At 43.6% G+C, this 19,764-nt stretch overlaps 1 protein-coding gene and 1 long non-coding RNA gene across 4 annotated transcripts in view; one reads left to right on the top strand and one right to left on the bottom strand.

The window, feature by feature from the left end:
• Nucleotides 1-19,764, top strand: part of PCBP4 (poly(rC) binding protein 4) — a 39,432-nt gene that overhangs the window by 6,866 nt on the left and 12,802 nt on the right. For both annotated transcript variants that reach the window (XM_079968055.1, XM_079968054.1), the window contains exons 2-7: nucleotides 12,878-13,046; nucleotides 13,743-13,766; nucleotides 13,865-13,897; nucleotides 14,807-14,923; nucleotides 15,694-15,825; nucleotides 17,664-17,792. In XM_079968055.1, the coding sequence (XP_079824181.1) occupies nucleotides 12,936-13,046; nucleotides 13,743-13,766; nucleotides 13,865-13,897; nucleotides 14,807-14,923; nucleotides 15,694-15,825; nucleotides 17,664-17,792 (546 nt within the window). In that variant the 5' untranslated portion in view covers nucleotides 12,878-12,935. The remainder of the gene's footprint in view (nucleotides 1-12,877; nucleotides 13,047-13,742; nucleotides 13,767-13,864; nucleotides 13,898-14,806; nucleotides 14,924-15,693; nucleotides 15,826-17,663; nucleotides 17,793-19,764) is intronic.
• On the bottom strand, nucleotides 1,234-19,041 carry LOC307211457. 2 transcript variants are annotated; one of them, XR_013836465.1, is made up of 5 exons: nucleotides 18,003-19,041; nucleotides 14,788-15,001; nucleotides 12,540-12,583; nucleotides 5,456-5,602; nucleotides 1,234-1,322 (listed from the first exon to the last, which is right to left on the bottom strand). It is a non-coding gene; the product is annotated as an uncharacterized lncRNA (long non-coding RNA). The 2 variants fall into 2 exon arrangements; XR_013836466.1 differs by lacking the exon at nucleotides 5,456-5,602.

Below are 19,764 nucleotides of genomic sequence, written 5' to 3'. Positions count from 1 at the left end.
CCTAATATTTGGTGATACTGCAAGAATTGCTTGGATCCTAGTCTGTCACTCCTTTGGGGGTATTCTAGTCACTCTAGCTTTATATCAGCTCATAGGAATATCTAAGGACTGCTCCATACTTTATGGAGTAAATGTGTGTGTGCGTTGCATTGCATTTCTTTATGGTATACTGTATATATGATGGATGATCACACTGGTCTTCCATGACTGCTTTTTTTTTTTGTAAGCATTCGTCCTGATTTGTTTGCACAGTTTGTGGGGAGATTGTACCATGTCAGCTATTTACTGAGCATTCATTCTGATTTATTTGCCGGGGACATAATATAATGTTGCATGAAGCAATTGTTATCCCATATTTTCTGATGCATTTCCCCCCATCACATTCCCTATCACAAAAGACTGATTTTTTGGGTGGGGTGCAAGTAACATGTGTGTTGCGCAAGAGCACCAAATCAGTTCTAATTGTGCAACCTGAATTTCCATGACGGAATCCCATCCGAAAATAGCAACAGTCTGGAAATGACCCCTGCGCCTGCAAACACTCAACCAGTAATGTGTGAAGCAGAAAAACATTGACTAGAAGAGTTTAGTGTCTTTATGATGGTGAACAGGAGCTGTTCCTTGTGGCTTCTGGCCCAAGGCTTCAGCATGCTCAATGGGGGCTTTGGGGGAAGGGTACACAGTATGTCCTGCTTGTTTCTTCAGCTGGATAAAATATAGCCCTCTCCTCATGCTTCCTAGCCTCTGCCAAGTAATCTGGGTGCTTTGATGGAGAGCTGCACTGAGCCCTGGGAGCCGAAGTGCTGTCAATGGATCAGGCACTAATAAGAGGCGTGGGCTGATGATCCCTTCCATTGGCAGATATTGTCACTCATGCCATCTGCTCCCTTTTCAAGCTGCCAGTTGCTCATACAATCCGTATCATCTTTGCTCTCCTCGTCCTCTGAGAACCCAGCAACAGCCAGAGCTGGGATTTCCCATCTAGTTTGCTGCGCTTACCATCCTTTGCCCTAATTTTCAAGGGGTGGGAAAAGTCGTTTTAAAGGGCAACTAAGCATCAAAACGAAAGCCAAATCAGGCCACTTTTTCATTTGTGCAGCACAATCCTAAGCATGCTTACCCAGAAGTAGATCTCAGTGGGCTCAATCGGATTTACTCCTTAGTCAGTAAGTATGTTTAGGATTGTAGCCTTAGGCTTGGGATTTTGGACGGAGTCAGATAACTCACAGGTGATTTCGGTTCAGGATTTTTTATTTGTGATATTTACAGAGGCATGGACTGTGAACTTCATAGGGTGGAGGTCTTGGGGTTGCCATGTATCCCTTGAAAAAAAAGAAAAGACTGTTTATTTATTACCATTCCCCCAGAATTCAATAGCAATGCTTTCATAGTTTTCTCTAATGTCCTTTTTGAAATTTTATCCAACCTGCATCCCTCAAGAGATAAGGCAGGACTCCTCAGGTTCCTTCTCCTCCTGTGAAACACCCACCCTTTCCACCTCAAAAATTCAGCCCTACTGCTTTATAGCAGAAATCTGAAAGGGGCTGTAAAATGCCTACAGTAATCTACAGAGCGGACTTTGCCGTAACAGGATTCCCTGGCAGGGCAAAAATAACTACTAGGATTGTATGAGCAATAGATCCAGATTCCAAATGGACTCCCACTGCTGTTACACCATTGACTTCACTGTAGAAACGTCCAAACTAAGCTAGTTCTGAACGAGTCCCTGTGGTCACTAACAAAGGATCAGGGTATAAGTGGGATTAAATGCTTAAGGAGGTTGTGTTTCAATCACATGCAGGGGGTTATATTGATCACCTGCTCTGGAAAAATTAAGGGAGGAATTTTCTCCTCAAAACATGTTGCTGTGGTAGATCAGGCGAGAGGCCGTGGCTGTGGCGGCATGCCAGTGTGTGGCATAGGTAGTAGCTGATTTGTTGTTCCCAGGGAATAAGAAATATATATTTCAATCCTGATTTATTTGTACACTCCTCGTTCCACAGAAATTACTACAAATGCTTGCTTCAGGTCAAGGACTGAAACCTCTCTACCAGGAGAATGCTACTGCTGGCAAAATTTATTTATTTTTAGTAATATTTGCTTAGGACAAAAGGGGGAGACAATGTTATTTGGCAGCAGTTGTTTATGGCGCCATTTTGGCAAACAGGTGTGCCCCACTGCCCATTGGCTTGTAGGTAAAAAAAAAAAAGTATTGAAAACAGTCTATTAATGAATGTATTAGAAAACCAATCTCAGTGGAAGAATTAGCAAAATGGAACTAATTTGTGAACTTAGGGGCGGGGAAATAAGGGTAGAAAAACAAGCTTTGAAATCTAGGTTGGTTGTTCAAGGAGCGCTTAGATTTGAAAGGGGCATGTGCATGAAATGCAGGGAGAGGCAAACCACCAAGGATGAATGTCCAAATCTTGTAGGGAGAGGTGTGTCAGAAGGACTAAAGCTCAGAATGAGTGTAGGCTTGAAAGATGTTGAGAATAACAAAGGGGATGATTATTATTTCTAGGTTAGGAGCAAGAGGAAGAAGAGGGAAGTGGTAGATCTACTGGATGGAGAAGATGGAGATATGTTAGTGAGTAACAAAGGAGAATGAACTGATTAACTCTTACTTTGCCGCAGTCCTCTCTTCTCCCAGAAGCGATACTCTGCTCAGCCTTGCAAAGATAGACCAAATGAGAGAAAGAGGGAAGTTGCAGCCCAAGATAAGTAAAGAGGCAATATAGCCCTCTAAACAAATTCAAATCTTCAGCTCCAGATGAATTCCTTCCTATTGTTTATTTGTTTTCATTCAGTTAGACACGGCCTTCCACTAGAATGATCACACAAGACAGGTTATTTTTTTAAAAAGCAAGCATCAGAGCAACAGGTGGGGTACCCCAGGGTTCTGTCACAGGTCCAGTGTTGTTAAACATCTTTACAAATAACATGGACAAAGGATTAGAGGGAATACACATCCATTTTGTAGATGACATGAAGCTAGGAGCGGTAGCTAATCCCTTAGAAATAAAAACAGGATTCAGGTTGACTGGGTCAAAACAAGATGAATTTCAACAGAGATAAATGTAACATTCTGCATTCCAGTTGGAAAAACCAAATGCACATAGAATGGGTGGCACGTGACTTGTTTGTTGAATCTATATCACACCCTTCCTTGCTAAGGAGGCCAGGGCAGCAAATAGATACACAATTTAAAAAACAAAAACAAAGCAAAAACTTTGTGAAACAGATTAAAACACTCTAAAAACAATTAGAATAAAAAACATCTAGAAGCAGTTGCAGTTGAAAACATTTTAAAAGCAATTACAGTTTAAAAGCATACTTCCATCCAACGATCTTGAGGTAGCCAGAACTAGACAGAAGCGCATGTAAAAAAAGATGATTGTAGGGGTTTTAGTTGGCCACAAGTCAAAACAGGAGTTGGCAGTACAATGTAGCCGCTAAAAAGCTAATGCAATTCTATCAACAGAAATGTAGTGTTTGGCTCCACAAGAAGTAATGGCGCCATTACTTTTTGCTTTGGTCAGCTTTGATGTGAGATAGTGTTCTGGGCTGCACAGCATATTGACAAATTGGAATGTGTTCAGAGACAATGGCAACAAAGATGGTGAGGATCTGGATACCAAGTCTTATGGGGAAAGGCTGAAGGCACTGGGTATGTTTAGCCTGAAGATGAAAACATTTAAGAGAAAATATGATAGCTGTCTTCAAATATTTGAAAGGCTGTAGTACGGATGATGGAGCAAATTTGTTTTCTGTTACTCTAGACAGCAGGATGTGAACTAACAGGTACAAAGGATCAGAAAAGAGATTTTGCCTTAAAAAGAGTAATTACTTCCTGATGCTAAAAGCTGTTTGACAATGGCAGAAATTATATTGGAAGGTGGTGAACTTTCTTTCATTAGAGGTTTCTAAGCAGGTTGGGTGGCCACATATCAAGGATGCTCCAGCAGTAGATTTCTGCATTGTCAGGGAATAGGCTAGATGATATTTGAGGCACCGCCCAACTTTATTATTCTTGGAGAACCATAGCATATACGCACCATTTCTTATTTTAATCCAGGAGCTTTCCAATCTCACTATTCATTCTGCTCTGAAATGTACCGTAATTTTCAGGTAACAAAAGTGCCATGCAGTATACAGCTTGCTATTTGTCATGAGATGTAAGAATAACCCAGGGCAAAATGAGTTAAATCTTAAACCATAAAAAGGTTTATCTTAGGGAAAACAGCAGAACATAATTTCAGATTTATAAAGCTACCTTTGCAAAATTCCCGAATAAAGCCCAACACTATGCATGTGCATTCAGAAGTAAGTCCCATTAAATTCAATGGTACTTATGCCCAGTTTGCAACTTTAGCTGAAGATAGTACATGTTAGAAATCAAGGCCAAAATGGTGAAAGTTATGAGAAATCTTAACATGTTTCCAGTATGTTTGGAGATACGTTTGCTCTTCTCAGTCAGAGCATAAAACAAGAATGATTTCTATCCATATCTCTGCTTCCTACCATATTGCTGCCCTTCAGCAACCATAGATTTGAATATATCTATCTCATCCTGTCTGAATGAGTCTAAAGCTTGGACTGAAGCTCAACATCAAAAAAATGAAGATCATGGCCACTGGGCCCATCACCTCCTGGCAAATAGAAGGGGAAGAAATGGAGGCAGTGAGAGATTTTACTTTCTCGGGTTGCATGATCACTTTAGATGGTGACAGCAGCCACGAAATTAAAAGACACCTGCTTCTTGGGAGAAAAGCAATGACAAACCTAGATAGCATCATAAAAAGCAGAGACATCACCTTGCCGACAAAGGTCCGTATAGTTAAAGCTATGGTTTTCCCAGGAGTGATGTATGGAAGTGAGAGCTGTACCATAAAGAAGGCTGATCACCGAAGAATTGATGCTTTTGAATTATGGTGCTGGAGGAGACTCTTGAGAGTCCCATGGACTGCAAGAAGATCAAACCTACCCATTCTTAAGGAAATCAGCCCTGAGTGCTCACTGGAAGGACAGATCCTGAAGCTGAGGCTCCAATACTTTGGCCACCTCATGAGAAGAGAAGACTCCCTGGAAAAGACCCTAATGTTGGGAAAGATTGAGGGCACAAGGAGAAGGGGACGACAGAGGACAAGATGGCTGGACAGTGTTCTCGAAGCTACTAAAATGTGTTTAACCAAATTACGGGAGGCAGTGGAAGACAGGAGTGCCTGGTGTGCTCTGGTCCATGGGGTCACGAAGAATCGGACACGACCAAACGACTAAACAACAACAAATCTCACCCAGAGTTCTGGTTCAGTTTCAGGAAGTATCATCAAAAATTAGATGTTTGTGAACCAATAACCAATATTTTGATGATCATAATTGAAATTATAATCAAAATGCTTTTGATTAGCTCAAAACCGGCAAATTTATAATGATAGTATCTATACAAAAAACAAACCTCTCTTCCTGTATATAAAACAACAGGAGTGATGCAATGATGACATAATTTCACATAAATATCTCGTCCCAGCTGGGAGACAGGAAGTAGGTTTGGGACTGGAGGAAGACACAAGTTTCCCATAATATTCAGTTGACCTGAAAATACCTGAAAAGTATAATGATTAAAAGGGTGGGTTTGAATTATTCCTCAACACATCAGAGTGCCACATTTGTCTCACTTGACCTTTAGCACTAGGAGGCCTGACTTTTAAAAAAGTTATCAATTGACCAAATGTCCTGAATAAACAGGACAACGTATTTTTTTCCCCTTCCATGATTTTTTTTTTTAAATGAATGCTTATTTCAGTACTAACGAGGCAACAATGTATATGCTATGTGTGTAAACTGGAGTTTGTGGCAAAATGTAATGGCTTTTGCTATTGCATGAATGCCTGTGGTTTTGTTTCTTTCCTTTTCTGTATGATTTCCAAGGAATAGCTGAGGTTCAGAATAAAAGTCCTTTCATAAATATTGGTTTGCAATATTTGGGACTTCCCCACTTTTTGCTTTGTATTAAAGCTGCAAAGCCAAGCCAAGCCCTGTGTGTCTAGGACCAATCTTAGGCTGTGTATGTAGTCCTGTTTACTCTGCATCCAGTGCACCCCACAGCTGGTTTGCAAAGAGGTATGCACACAGTGTTAGCCACAAAATCCACGTGCATCCTAGCATTTTTTAAAATTGAATACAGTGGTATCTCAGGTTACATACGCTTCAGGTTACATATGCTTCAGGTTACAGACTCCGCTAACCCAGAAATAGTGCTTCAGGTTAAGAACTTTGCTTCAGGATGAGAATAGAAATCGTGCTCTGGCGGCGCAGCAGCAGCAGGAGGCCCCATTAGCTAAAGTGGTGCTTCAGGTTAAGAACAGTTTCAGGTTAAGAACGGACCTCCGGAACAAATTAAGTACTTAACCCGAGGTACCGCTGTACAGCGTTTTGATATGTTTTCCCCTGGTAATGTGTTTGTTGTGCACACAGCCTAATACCCACAACCAATAATTACTACATAATTGAAGTCTGTGGTACTCTCTCTCTCTCTCTCTCTCTCTCTCTCTCTCTCACACACACACACACACACACACACACGCTCAGAGGGGTCTTTTTTCTGGAGGCTTTGTCTGACAGGAAAGAGGAGCCCTCCAAGCCCAGCAAATGAAAGAAGAGGCCTGATGGCTTCTCTTCTGTTGTCTCGCCTGCCATAACTTGTTGTTGTCCCAAACAAAGCCCCAGGTTTTCCTGGCACTCAGTCTCTCAGGCAAGAATAAAGGCGCTGGAGTCTAAATAAGCCCCCTGAGGACTCTTTGATAGGGACAGTTGCCGCCTGGGACAGCTGAGAAAGATCAGAAAGGGGGGTGGGTGTCCAGTGTCTGCATTTACACAGCTGTCGCCTTCTCGCCTCATCACTGGGTTAACTAGCATTTTCAGCCTGTTTTCCTTATGGATTTTCAGAAGGGACCTAAGACCATTTTGGCTCGGGTTATTGAAGAAACAAAAGGGGAGGGGGCAGCCCATGCCCTCCGCTGCTACTGCTTCTGTGTCTCCTCATTCCCCTCAGAAGAGGGTGATTAGGGACTCTGGTTGGGGGAGGGGAAGCACATGGGCTGGCACATCACTGTGTGGGTTTGCATTCCACAGATGCCTCTGATGATGCGCCTGACGCAGAGAGCCACACACATTATTAGCAGGAAGGTTGGGTTTGAGGCAGCATGGTGGAGGTTGCGCAGAGGGCAACGCTAGACCAAACATAGATCCAACAGGCAAATCAACACAGGCAGAGCACGGAGAGGGGTCTCTTGGAAAGGTCTTGTTTCCAAGATGAGGAAAGAAGCAGAAAGCTCAGGTTGATTAATCTTAAGCAAAGTGAATTATTACTGTTTATGAGGACTGCCAAGGATGGGGCAGAGCTGCTCTTAGGAATCGTAGAACTGCAGTCAGAGAAAAGCGAGGAGCAATGGCCTGAGGGGAAGTAAGGCACAGAAGCAAAGGAAGTTCAGCAGCAGCACCTACCTATGTTCTCCTTTTTCTGCTCAACTAAGACCGACCCTCTTTGTATATGGAGATTGGGGACACACACAAAAAGAAGCTTGGTCTCGTTTGGCCCTTAACTACAAGGTTTTTAAAGTATGTTGGTCCCATTAAATTCTGGTATCCCCATTACTTAGGCTTCCTTGCTGAAGAGTTTTGGAAACTTTCAGTTGAGATTTTGTGGTGGGACGTATCTCACATGGCAGCATTGCTGTTTCCAGTGCATGTGGCAGCAGGCACCCTCACAAGCCTCCTCTTGAATATACATTGCATCATCAGATGGTTTGACGACAATCAAACGCAAAGAACATATATCTGTTCACTTCAAAATTCATTTGAAAGCATGTTCTGTGAGACGTGGATAGATGTTCCCCATCCTTCCTAGTGCTTATAAAGACTAGAATGATTCTTTGATCTGGATGATACTCCAGGAACATGAGAGCCCTGATGTCTTCACTGAAACAGTCAATCAATACTGGCTGCTCCCTGGGTATTGAGCATTAACTTGTTATTGTTGCCAGTGTGATGGAGGTGAGAGTGTCTTGCCGCTGAACTTCCTAGCTTGCAATAATGGCTCCAGAGGATGTTTCTGTCCAACAGTTTTAATACTGAGTAAGTGAGCTTCCCTTTCCTACGTTTGAAGAATAGACAAGGCTCCATTGCTGGGGCTGCAGTTTGTCCTCCTATCTCTGAATCCACTTGACAGCCTGAATGAGGCTGCTCCATAAAGAAAGGGAGCGAAGGCCTTTGACAGCTGCTGTGCTCACTTCTGCTCCACCAGAAGCAAAAGGGTAAAAGGTGACGTCTGTACAAAGGTTTGCTGTGTGACCACTGAGCAAAGTGACAGATTCATGGCACAAAAAGCAGACATGGGAAACCTGTCATCAATACACTTTGGACACATCCAAACTGGCAGTTTTTCACACAACTGCTGAAAATTGTATGAGCTTATTAAAGGGACATAATTTTCAGCGTGTTTTTTATTGATTGTGGAGCAACTCTGCTCCTCATCTTCTTTCCTCATCAAAGCGTTTTTTAAAATATCTTATATGACAGCGAATGTACATTATTGTACTCATGCACCTTCTGAATTATGTGTGTTAAGCTCTTTTAGCCAAAACCAGATCTACTTAAAAGCAACTTCATGATCCGTTCTCAATCTTCCTTGTCGCAAAAACTTAATTTTCCAGCAAGCTGCAATAACTTATTATTGTATGCACACATATTTATAATTCAGCAATTTCTTATTAAGTAAAAATAAAACAAAAACGATATCCAAACCCACTCTGGCATTTTAAGTGCACCTCTTAATGGTTGGCTTTTTCCTCACCACATGCTCTGGCCATCATTTGCAGCTCTGATGCAGATTCCTTATCTTCATGAGGCGTGGCTGATTGCAATCTGGGCTATGGCCTTCTGTGTGGTGGTGCCCATTCTGCCAAATAGTTTGGCAGGCAAAGTGCACCAGGCCCCTTCACTTCTTGGTTCCAGGCAAGGGGTAAGGATGTTGCTGTTTAAAAAACTCCTTCAGCTGATTATTTTTCTGCCTGGTGCTTGGCTGTGTCCGAATTAGTACCATGACTTTTGTGATGTTAATGGCTGGGTTCAGAAAAAAGTGATTGTTTTATATCTGAAATATTGTTTTTGGTATTTGGATTTGTTAGCTGCCTTGAATTCCTTCGAAAGTAGGTGGAATGCAAGTTTTTAAAATAAAAACGAAACAAAAAAGTTATTGTCTAGCTTCCTCAAATATGAAAAGACCTAAACCAAAATAGAATCAATGGGGTGTACTTACAGTAGGATCTGTCCAGACTTTTTTTTTTGGGGGGGTACATTTGTGATAATTTGTGTTCATGATGCTTTTGGTGCAGTGACACATGATCCTGCTTTCAATACTGTGGAAAAAGCTTTGAGGTTGCAATATCACTTCATTTCCAGTCAATGCATATCCTGCAATCTTCTGCTGATATCCTGAAACTTTTATTTAATGCCTGGTTTATTTTTAAATGCTCTGGTTTATTTTTGTCCTGCATTTGTTGCGCTATAGCCTCTCAGGCCAGCAATAATGTGGTAACATTGGGGAAGCATTGCAGAACAAACTACAGTCATACCTCATGTTACGTTTGCATCAGGTTGAGTGTTTTCAGGTTGCGTCCTGCGACGACCCAGAAGTAAGGGTTACTTCTGGGTTTCGCCACTCGCGCATGCACAGATGTGCAAAATGATGTCATGTGCAGAAGCGGCGAATCGTGACCCGCGCACGCGCAGACGCGGGTTGCGTTCCTTTCAGGTTGCGAACGGGCCTCCAGAACGGATCCCGTTCGCAACAGAGGTACCACTGTAAAGCAGAATAAATCCACCCACTAATGCACTATTGTTGTCTCAATAACATGTTGCAGAAGACACCCACAATAAAACACTAATCTGCAGGGGCCCATAGCACAGTGGAGAGAATGCTGGACTAGGACCAAGGAGAGAGACCTGGGGGAAATACTAGGAATGGTTGGTTGGTTGTGGCAGATTGAGTTTTGCTGTGCCCTAAAGGAAAAAGTGAAACAAACTGTGACAAAAGTGATGGTCTGGCTGTACCTTTAATAGCAGGTGAGGTATAGAATCAGAAGCTTTGATGAATATTTCAGACTTTGCCTGATACTTGCCCGGTACAGTAGTATCTGAATTCCAAATTGTGCTTTCATCCAGCATGTGCCATGTCTCTAAATGCCTGCGCTGGATCATTTGAGGGCCCTCCTTTACATGTCTCACCTTGGCAGTGAGGATGTGTGTGCAGGCTTTTATTTATATTTATTGCCTAGCCCAGAATTAGTTAGGATTACAGTAAATTGCTGGCAGTAGATTGTTCTGATAAAAAGAGCTGTGCATCTACAGAAGGCCTCGCATTCTGTAATGAACGTGTTGACCTTAATTTTAAAGTATTATCTTTCTTGAATAAAGTATTATCTTCCTTTTGAGAGGCTTCGTGAACATGTAAAATGCGTTAACTGTGTCGTAATTCCCCTTCTGTGTCAGTTGCGATTTCTAACCCTCTCAAGTGAACTGAAGTTACCTTGCAAGCCGAAGTGGGCCTGAGTCCACGAAAGCTTATGACATAATACAGTTGCCTTCAAGGTGCCGTAAGACTAATTGCATTTTTTGCTGCAACAGGCTAACATGGCTTCCACTCTGTGTTGCAAGATAAAACACAGGAGGAAGAACACCTCTGGTCCACATGGTTTGCAGAAAGTTAATAATCTTGCTCCTATTTTATAGGTGTAGTTCTTGGATTCACAAAAAAGCCTATAATGGAGCAACTAGTCTAAACATTGAGAGGGGACTCTGCAGAAAACCCAGGAATTAAAACCAGATGATCCAAAGAATCTCTGAGGCAACTGCATTAATTCAAAGATTCTCCCTTTACAAAGAAATAGTTATCAAAATAGGGTTGGGGGTGTTGCTAGATCCTTAAAATTCCATGGTGCAAATTTGCATATGCTAATTTATAGATATAGTTGAGCATTTAGGCATTTTTTTAGAGGGAGAGCCACCCTGTAAGCAAAATAAATAAAACCAAACTTTTTAAAAGTTAATAACAACAGGGGGAAGGGGCTGAAGATCCTCAGCCCAGTCCAAAAGTCTTGAGGACTGTGACAAGTGATGGTGGAAGAGAGGTTGAGAGTATTTGGGTAAAAATTGTAGGAGAGGGAAACAACAGCAACTTTTCTGTGCGAGTCTTCTATAGACCACAAAGCCATACTGAAGACATGGCTGATGCCTTTCTAGAACAGATTACCAAACATTCAGAAAAGAGAGATATAGTAGGGAAATTGCAGTCAAACATAACTACGCATAAGTGCTAGTTACCGCACAAAGGGTTAAGAAAATAGAGCTGGATTCCTAGACTCTGCTATGTCCCCCCTTCTCCGATGAGAAAGTGAAGCCTTCTCTTCCTGTTCCCACTCGTTCCACTCCATGTAACTGACAAAGGCAAATGTTTCTAAGCAAGCTCTAAGCTTAGAGCACATGTTTGAAGCTATATTTCTGTGTTTACTACCCAACAGTGGCGTAGCGTGGGGGGTGCAGGGGGTGCCAGCCGCACCGGGCGCAACATTTTGGGGGGGCGCACTCACAGCTCTCTGCCCCTACCTGGCTCACTCACTCTCTCTCACAGTGCTGGCTGTGCGAATCCGATCCGAGCTGCCGGGTCGCCGCCCACTGTGCGGAGCGGAGAGAGAGCGATTTACTTGCCTTGCCCCGGGTTAGGGGGCGCAAATTACTTGCCTTGCCCCGGGTTAGGGGGCGCAAATTACTTGCCTTGCCCCGGGTTAGGGGGCGCAAATTACTTGCCTTGCCCCGGGTGCTGACAACCCACGCTACGCCGCTGCTACCCAAAAGTATTCTGCCTATGTTCTCCTTGCTGCTGCTTGGATAAATGCATGAATCTGACCTTTGGAATGTTTTGTAAGTAAAGTGTTTTAAACTTACTTAACAGGGTGTGGTCTGTTCATTGTAAGAAAGGTGGAAAGAGAGCAGCACTGTTTGCAAGTGGACTAGATGGGATAAAAGGGTCTATCAACCTATATTCTTAGGACTAGACTACTGCTTGACTTTTGTGTAAGTTCTACTACTGGGGACTCTCTCTTGCTGGCGGGTGAGTTTAGCCCTGTGTTTTGAATCCAGGCACCCAGCCTATTATTTTGCTATTTATCCCACACATGTGGGTCACAGGGATTCATATTCCACCCCTTACCCCCCCCCCACCCCATATATATGGTATCTATGATATTCAAGAATTTCGCTCACTTGAACAGCAGCCAGCCATGCAATACACTGGAGGTGAGGGAGGGATTACACAGCTGGTCATTGCCATCACATATCTGAACAAAATGGAGATCAAGTGTCCAGCAGGACATGGTACTGTGGCTCTGACCCAGGGATCCCCACTTCCTACCATCCAAGATCTCTGCAAATAGACTATCGAAATAAACTTGTCGAGAGGCAGGATATTCTTAAATGTCACCTACCTTTTTACCCAGATTGCTTATGTATATCATCGTTGTATGTTCTCCTGTTGGAGGGAGTTTGGGATATAAATCTGATTAATAAATCATAATGTTTGACTGAGTTTCTCTGAAGTGAATTGCATCTGGAAAGGCTGCTATGTTTCCTTATGTGATGCTTCTCTTCATCGTTGTAATCATTATCCTCCAGGGCGCCCTGACTCTGAGACGAGAAGCATCAAAGGGCGTTGCATGAAACTCAACCACTGCTTCCTCATCACTGCAGCCCTGCCAACTTGCTGGGCTGATTTACAAGCAAGGTTCCTTCTGAGGCTCTTTTATTTCTCTCTCTGCGTCTACAGATTTGGCGCCTTCCGCTTCTGCTAGACCCTGGGTGTTGGTTTCCTTAGGAGCAGACCCATGCATTCCTACATCATGGCATCACCAGATAGGATGAGTGGCTCAGATAATGGACTAGACGAGGCAGAACTCAGCATCACTCTCACCCTTCGAATGCTTATGCATGGGAAGGTAAGTAAACAGAGACTCCCGTATTAGGTTGTGATCCTGATTTCATTAGGGTCCATAGCAGACCTCTCATTGGATCAGATTTGCTGTTTGCCTTGGTGGGGAACATTGGCTATGATGCAAACCTAAGTCCCCAAACTCAGTGAGCCACTACCCTACTTCTAAATCAGGAGGGCGTCTTGAAATACTAGTCACATACACCCCATATATTTAATGTACACAATTCTTCCTTCAATTTAGTTAAGGGTGCTGGGAGTTGTAGTTCTTTTATAGGTAAACTACAGTTCCCAGGATTCTTTGGGGTAAGCCATGTGCTTTAAATGTATCGTGTGGATGTGATTCTTTCCTACACACAATACCTTTTCTGTGTGGGGAATCTCGAGCTGGAATTACAAAATAGACTCAGCAGAAGACGTTGCCAAGGTGTCTGGATTAACATGTAAATTCACCGTAACATTTTTTTATTTGTAAAGGTTCCAATAAGGAAGGTCGTGAGATTGCCAATGTCTGGGAAGAGGGATATCCCTCTCATTTAAGCTGTCAAATCCTGAATGACCCATGTTTTCCATTGGGGGGGGGGGGGAGAAGAAAAGTGCTACATTCTCATTTTCTGGCAGAAAGTATACAGACATTGCCAAACTCCTGCTGATTTGTAAATCTCCCTTAATTCAACTTCTCATGTCTTTTGTGTTTCTGCAGGAAGTTGGCAGTATCATAGGCAAGGTAAGATTGATGTAGGCTCTTGTGTGTGGCGGCTGTTTCTTTGTTGCATCTGTGAAGCTGCGGAAGTCTGACGAACTTTTTTGTCATTAATCCAACAGAAAGGAGAGACTGTGAAGAGGATACGGGAACAAGTAAGTGTGGAAGTAATTCCATTCTAGATTGGAATTGGCTGCTGGTCAAACATGGAATGGTGTAGAATGCCTATACGATTCTGGACATTTTATCTGGAAAAAGGTTTTCTTGTGAGGAAAGTGGGTATCCTGAATGAGAATTGAGAAGAGTATACAGAGAAATGTGAAGAGGCACAAGGCAGCGGAGCAGCCTGCACAAGCCTTGTTTGTCAGCATTTCTTTAAAATTCAAATGAAGTTTAAAGTTACATGATTATTCTACAGAAGGGAAATACCATAGCTCAGTGGTAGATAACATTTTATGGATGCAGAAAACTCCAGGTTCAGTCCTTGGGGTTCTCCTGGGAGGACTGTGATTTGGGAAAGGCTTTTCCCCTCTGAAACCCTGGAGAGGGATCCACTGCGAACTATTGTCAACAATAGAGGTAGATAAATCTGTTATCTGGCAAAGGTGAGATGCAAATCAGTGACTTGAGATGCAGAGAGATCCCCCCCCCCGCCCCCTGTATTTCAAGTCACATTTTTACATTGCTGTACACACCAGAGAGGGGGCAGGGATGTCTTCGCCCGGTGCAAATTACCTGATTTATTTCTCTGTGCTTTTAATCCCCTGAACACCTATTCAGTGAAGTGTCTGTGCAGGTGCAACAGCTATCTCAATGGTCATGTGTGCACAGCCTCAGTGTGAGGCAGCTTCCTATGTTCCCTAGAGAGGCATCTCTCTCTCTCTCTCTCTCTCTCTCTCTCTCTCTCCCTCTCTCCCTCTCTCCCTCTCTCCCTCTCTATCTTAGCTTCATGTCTGTAATATGGAGCCCATCTTACAGGATTCTTATATCAGCAAAGCATTCTAAGCACTTGGTAGCAATGTTAAATTATTATTAATGACATTACTCGTGGTTTGCTTTCTTAGAGTACAGCCAGGATCACAATTTCAGAGGGATCCTGTCCAGAACGGATCACCACTATCACAGGATCCACTGATGCAGTTTTTAGAGCTGTTTCCATGATTGCTTTTAAGCTGGAGGAGGTAAGGTGGTCTCTCACTTCTACCTCCACATGGCAGAGTCTCCTCCTTACAGAGTTTCAGTGCCTTGTACAGATGAAACTGGAGGAGGTGTTACCAAAAGAAATATGTTTTTTCTCCACATATCAGTTTAAAACACACACACAGATACAAAAAGGCATTGGCACAGCAATCACATCCTAGATAGCAGGGGAAAGCAACCCACTTTCTATAAGGGAGCCTAGTTTCTTACGGTCTGGGAGATTTAGTGTTTCTGTGATCCAGTTGATAAACTTAATACACACCCAAGAAAGAAGACAATTGGACAATCTGATTTTGAGAAAAAATTGTTTTACTACTTGTGTATGGGGCAATAAAATACATGAGAATGTTCAACCACATACCTCATTGAACGATTATGACTAAACATGGAAAGGGTTCTGATATACTTATCTTTGCATGTAGGAGTTATCTTTTTAATGATACTGGCATGTAGAGTCAGGAGTTGGGGGGCGGGGAGTTAAATCATGCTCCCAATCATGACCCAGGTTAGGAGATCAGGCCATGTTATGCCTGGAAATCAGTGTGGAATGTTATTGGCTGATTGCTCCAGGATTTCTAAAATCTAAATATCATCATATGGATCCTAGGAATGCTGGGGCAAAGAACCAAACCATCTGAGTGTCACAACAGGAGTGGTGTATCCGGAATGGTCTTATGCATACTACTACCAAAAAGGTGATTCTGAAGGAACCCATTGAAGCTTGAACCTCATCCCATTGGTTTTGTTTCAGGATCTGGGAACAGGAGCTGCCAATGGAGGAAGTGTCTCCAGGCCACCTGTCACACTGAGGCTGGTCATTCCAGCCAGCCAATGTGGCTCGCTCATTGGCAAAGCAGGAGCCAAAATAAAGGAGATCCGAGAGGTACAAACTTTGGAAATCCGTTATCTGAGTTCTTCTCCTATTGCTTCACTCCTTTCCATTCCATGGACAAAAACACCTGGTTCTTCTACATTTGTTTTCTGTACCTGAACCATTTTTCTTCCTAGTTTTCATATTTGCTACTCATCCTAAGCTACCTGAGTGAACTTTTTATAAAACTAGGGGCTGCCATTCCCTTGCATTAACTCCCTAGAGCTTCCCCTTTCACCCCATGCAACTACTAAGCTCACTTTTCACCTTCCCAACCCCATTTCTGGGCTTCTCTCATCTGTTCTGCAGCTCTACTTTACACCTGTTTGCACCTCCACCCCCATGTCCATGCCTTCCCCCTCCTTTTGTGCAACCCCCCCCCCTTGTACACAAACCACCCCCATGGGAACCTCCTGCTTCTTCCTCCACCCACACATTGCAAATATGAAGCACCCTTTTTCTGCCCAGTTCTGAAGCCACCATCTCCGCCTATTCTGCAGTCTTGCATGCTCATGCTTTCCTCTTCAACCCCATTTCCTTGCCTCCTTCTCACCTTTACTCCTTTCCCCCCTCCACCTGCCTCCTTACTTTTCTCAGTTCTTTTTTGCACATAGATCACCCCCTGCCTTTCCATGCCTTATGCCAGGGGTCCCACAATACGCCTGTCACAATGCCCAGATCCGCTGCCGGCCAGCTGGCCCCTCTGTCCATGGCCACACCGAGTTTACCTCAGCCACAGGTGGCAAGACTTCACATTGGCTGCAGCAACTTCCTGCAGCCAATCCGAAGCTGCACCAGCACTCCCACCTGCCCAGAAGCCATGCCAGCATCACAGAAGTCAGTCCCCGCATGACGAGGTATCTGCAGCGCGCAGGGACTGACCAAGCAGGCAGCAGGGTCCGCGGGCCGGATTTATGAGCCTGGGGGGCCGCATCCGGCCCCCGGGCTGTAGTTTGCCAGCCCCTGCCTTATGCACTCTCCTATTGTGCAGCCGCTTTTGCGCACACACAACATCACCTTCATCCCCTTTTCCTACTTCCTACTTCCAAATCTCCCTTACACACAGACCTCCCACATTTTCATGCCTTTTCCTCTCTCCTGTTCTGCAATCTCCTATCAGCATGGGGTGTGTGTGCAAAGCTGATATATGTTACTGCATCTTTAAGAGCAAAGCTGTCATTTGGCTTGTTCAGTTAGGGAAAATTTAATGGATGGATGCTGTGTGTGTGTGTAGTTGGTTGGTTGGTTGTTAATAACATATTGTCAGGGACTCTTAATGAGTGTGTGGTGGAGGGTTGGAGACTGACCCAGGGGAGGGGACCAGTGATTAATGGGGTTTGGTGCCCCTCGTGAGGCACAAATGAAAGAGGGAAAAATCTAAAACTGCCATTTTTTTCATTTCACTGTCTGTCCTTTCTCACTGTACTCAAAGAGCAGCAGAAATTTGAGTAAAGCAGAGATGGAGGGTCACAGAAACAAAAACTGGTTTTAAACAACAGGAGAAGTTTGAGGAAAGCAGGGATAGAGAGACACTGAGGAGTTGTTTATTTTAAAAAAATAGTTTTAATAAGGAGAAATAGAAGAGGTGGTATACAAATTTAATAAATAAGAAATAATAGTAATAAAATTGTGAGGTAAACTACAAACATTTCTTTGAGAGGATCTCGTGAATTCTTTTAACTGTGTGTGGATTAATCTCTGCTTAGGAAATCATACCATTAGAAGAAGACTCTGAAATACTTCCCTTCTAGTGATCCATGTGCTGCTTCTGACCTGGCTGTTCTCTGGGTGGGCAGGGTTCATTAGAATGCCCAGAAAGACTGAGAATTTGCTTTTGGCCTCTAATGCAGACCACAGGAGCACAAGTCCAAGTGGCTGGAGACCTCCTCCCCAACTCCACCGAGAGGGCTGTGACAGTCTCTGGAGTACCAGATGCCATCATCCAGTGTGTGCGACAGATCTGCGCTGTCATCTTGGAGGTATGGGTCATTGGGTTCACCTCACCAGGCGAAGACAACATTCTGCAAATTGTGGAGAAGTGGTACTGCAAGTCTGGGTATATACATCTCCAAATTAGACTGTCCTACATTTCCTTCCAAACACGCATGGAGAATTGTTAGAAAATGCCACCCCACTGGTGATAATACATATAAGCTGGCTGCATCCCTTCCCAGCTGGTTTTGCTGTACCTTTCTTTCCACGGATCTGATGCTTCTGTATCTTGGGTCCCTGCTTCCTTTTCCTGCACTTCTCTTTCAGCTGGAGTCCATCACTGTGGCTTTGTTCAGAGACCCTCACCAGGGTTATCAGCCATATCTAGCGTAAGGAACAGTACTGCCTTTGTGACATCAGCTGCCATTGCACCAATCAGCACTCTCAACTATCATTGCCCCCTTTGTTAGGACACAGTTGAGAATGGGGATTGGTGCTATGGGTGCTGATGTCACAAACATAAGTCACATTGGCTTCCCCCCCCTTAAAGCAGAAGAAATCAGTGATATTCACCTTTGATTTTTTCAACCCTCCAAAGCAGATTTGGGGAAGGGGTGCATATGGTGTAGGGGGGGGGAGTTCCATTTTGCTAGTGTAAATCCTTAACAGCTGGATATTGCCCAATATAATTCATTTATATCGTTGTAAATCTGACCAAAAAAGCAGCAGCAGGGGTGTATACCTGCAGGCAGTTCCCCTCATCAATATCCTCCTACCTATCTGCCTTTCTACTCTAAGGGGAAAATGTACCCTGTATCTTTTCTCCTGTAAAGAGAAGAACAGCTGGGTGGGTGTTTTGATCACAAAAATGTGTCCATGGGGAAAGGGTTAAACATACTTTCCCTACCATGCTATTGTTGAATCAGAAAGAAAGAAAGAAAGAAAGAAAGAAAGAGGGAGAGAGGGAGGAAGGAAGGAAGGAAGGAAGGAAGGAAGAAGGAAGGGAGAAGGTGGAACCTTGCACCAAGTCTGAACTTTGCTCCATCCAGCTCTGTTGTCTTCACTGGCTGGCAGCAGCTCTCCAGCACTTCAGATTGGGATCTTTCCTGGCCCTGCCTGGAGAATCAAACTTGGGACCTTCTACATGCAGAACAGATGCTCTGCCACTTAGCTATAGTCCTTTCCTTCAGTGGCTGCTCACATGTCAGATCTAGTCTGGCCCATAGTGAACACTGTTTGCAGAGCTGAAGATAAATTCTGCCCTAGATGTCTCATGGTAGCTTCAGTCTGCATGAATGGCACCTGCAGTAACTCTGACAGCCCTGTCAAAAGTTGGTTCCATCAGTGGAATATATATCACCCTTTCCTTGTTGCCAGTGTCAAGAAGCCACACATTGCTCCTTAACACAATGCATGTGAAATCACAGAATCAGATAATATCCTCTGAAAACCTCCAGCAAAGGAAGGTGCACCATCCCTCGAGGTCACTGGTTCCATAGCAGAATTGCTGTTATTAAGGCCAGATTTTGGTAATATGATGCCCTGAGCAAGGACAAAATTTGGCACCCCTATTTTCACAATTATTCATTTTGGTACAGTTGCTTTTTAATAGATCTTCTTAGTAGATACCTGTATAAATATAGGTATTATTATTATTAGTAGTAGTAGTAATAGTAGTAGTATTTTGTTCCCCCTTGGCTCAGCGCCCTATGTGGGGGAACCACCCACACCCACTTAAATCTGGTGCTGCTGTTACCATCAAGATGTTTCTCCATCTGAAATCTCTCCTCCTGAAACTAAAACTTATTAGATCTAGTACTGCTCTCTGGAGGAACTGAGAACCAGATTTTGCCTTCTACTGTGTGGCAGCCCTTCCAAGAATCTGAGGAGTGCCATCATGTTCCCCTCTCAGTCTTCTCTTCTCCAAAATAAACATACCAGCTCATGAGGAAAGACTGAAAGAACATGCCTAGTCCCTTCAACCTTTTCCTCATGGGACTGTTTTTTTAAAACTGCAGG

This window comes from Podarcis cretensis (genome assembly GCF_951804945.1).
Source record: "Podarcis cretensis genome assembly, chromosome: 2".
Taxonomy (NCBI): Eukaryota; Metazoa; Chordata; class Lepidosauria; order Squamata; family Lacertidae; genus Podarcis; species Podarcis cretensis.
The sequence above is the reverse complement of the archived record's forward strand: the minus strand, read 5'-3'. Positions and strand labels throughout refer to the sequence as shown.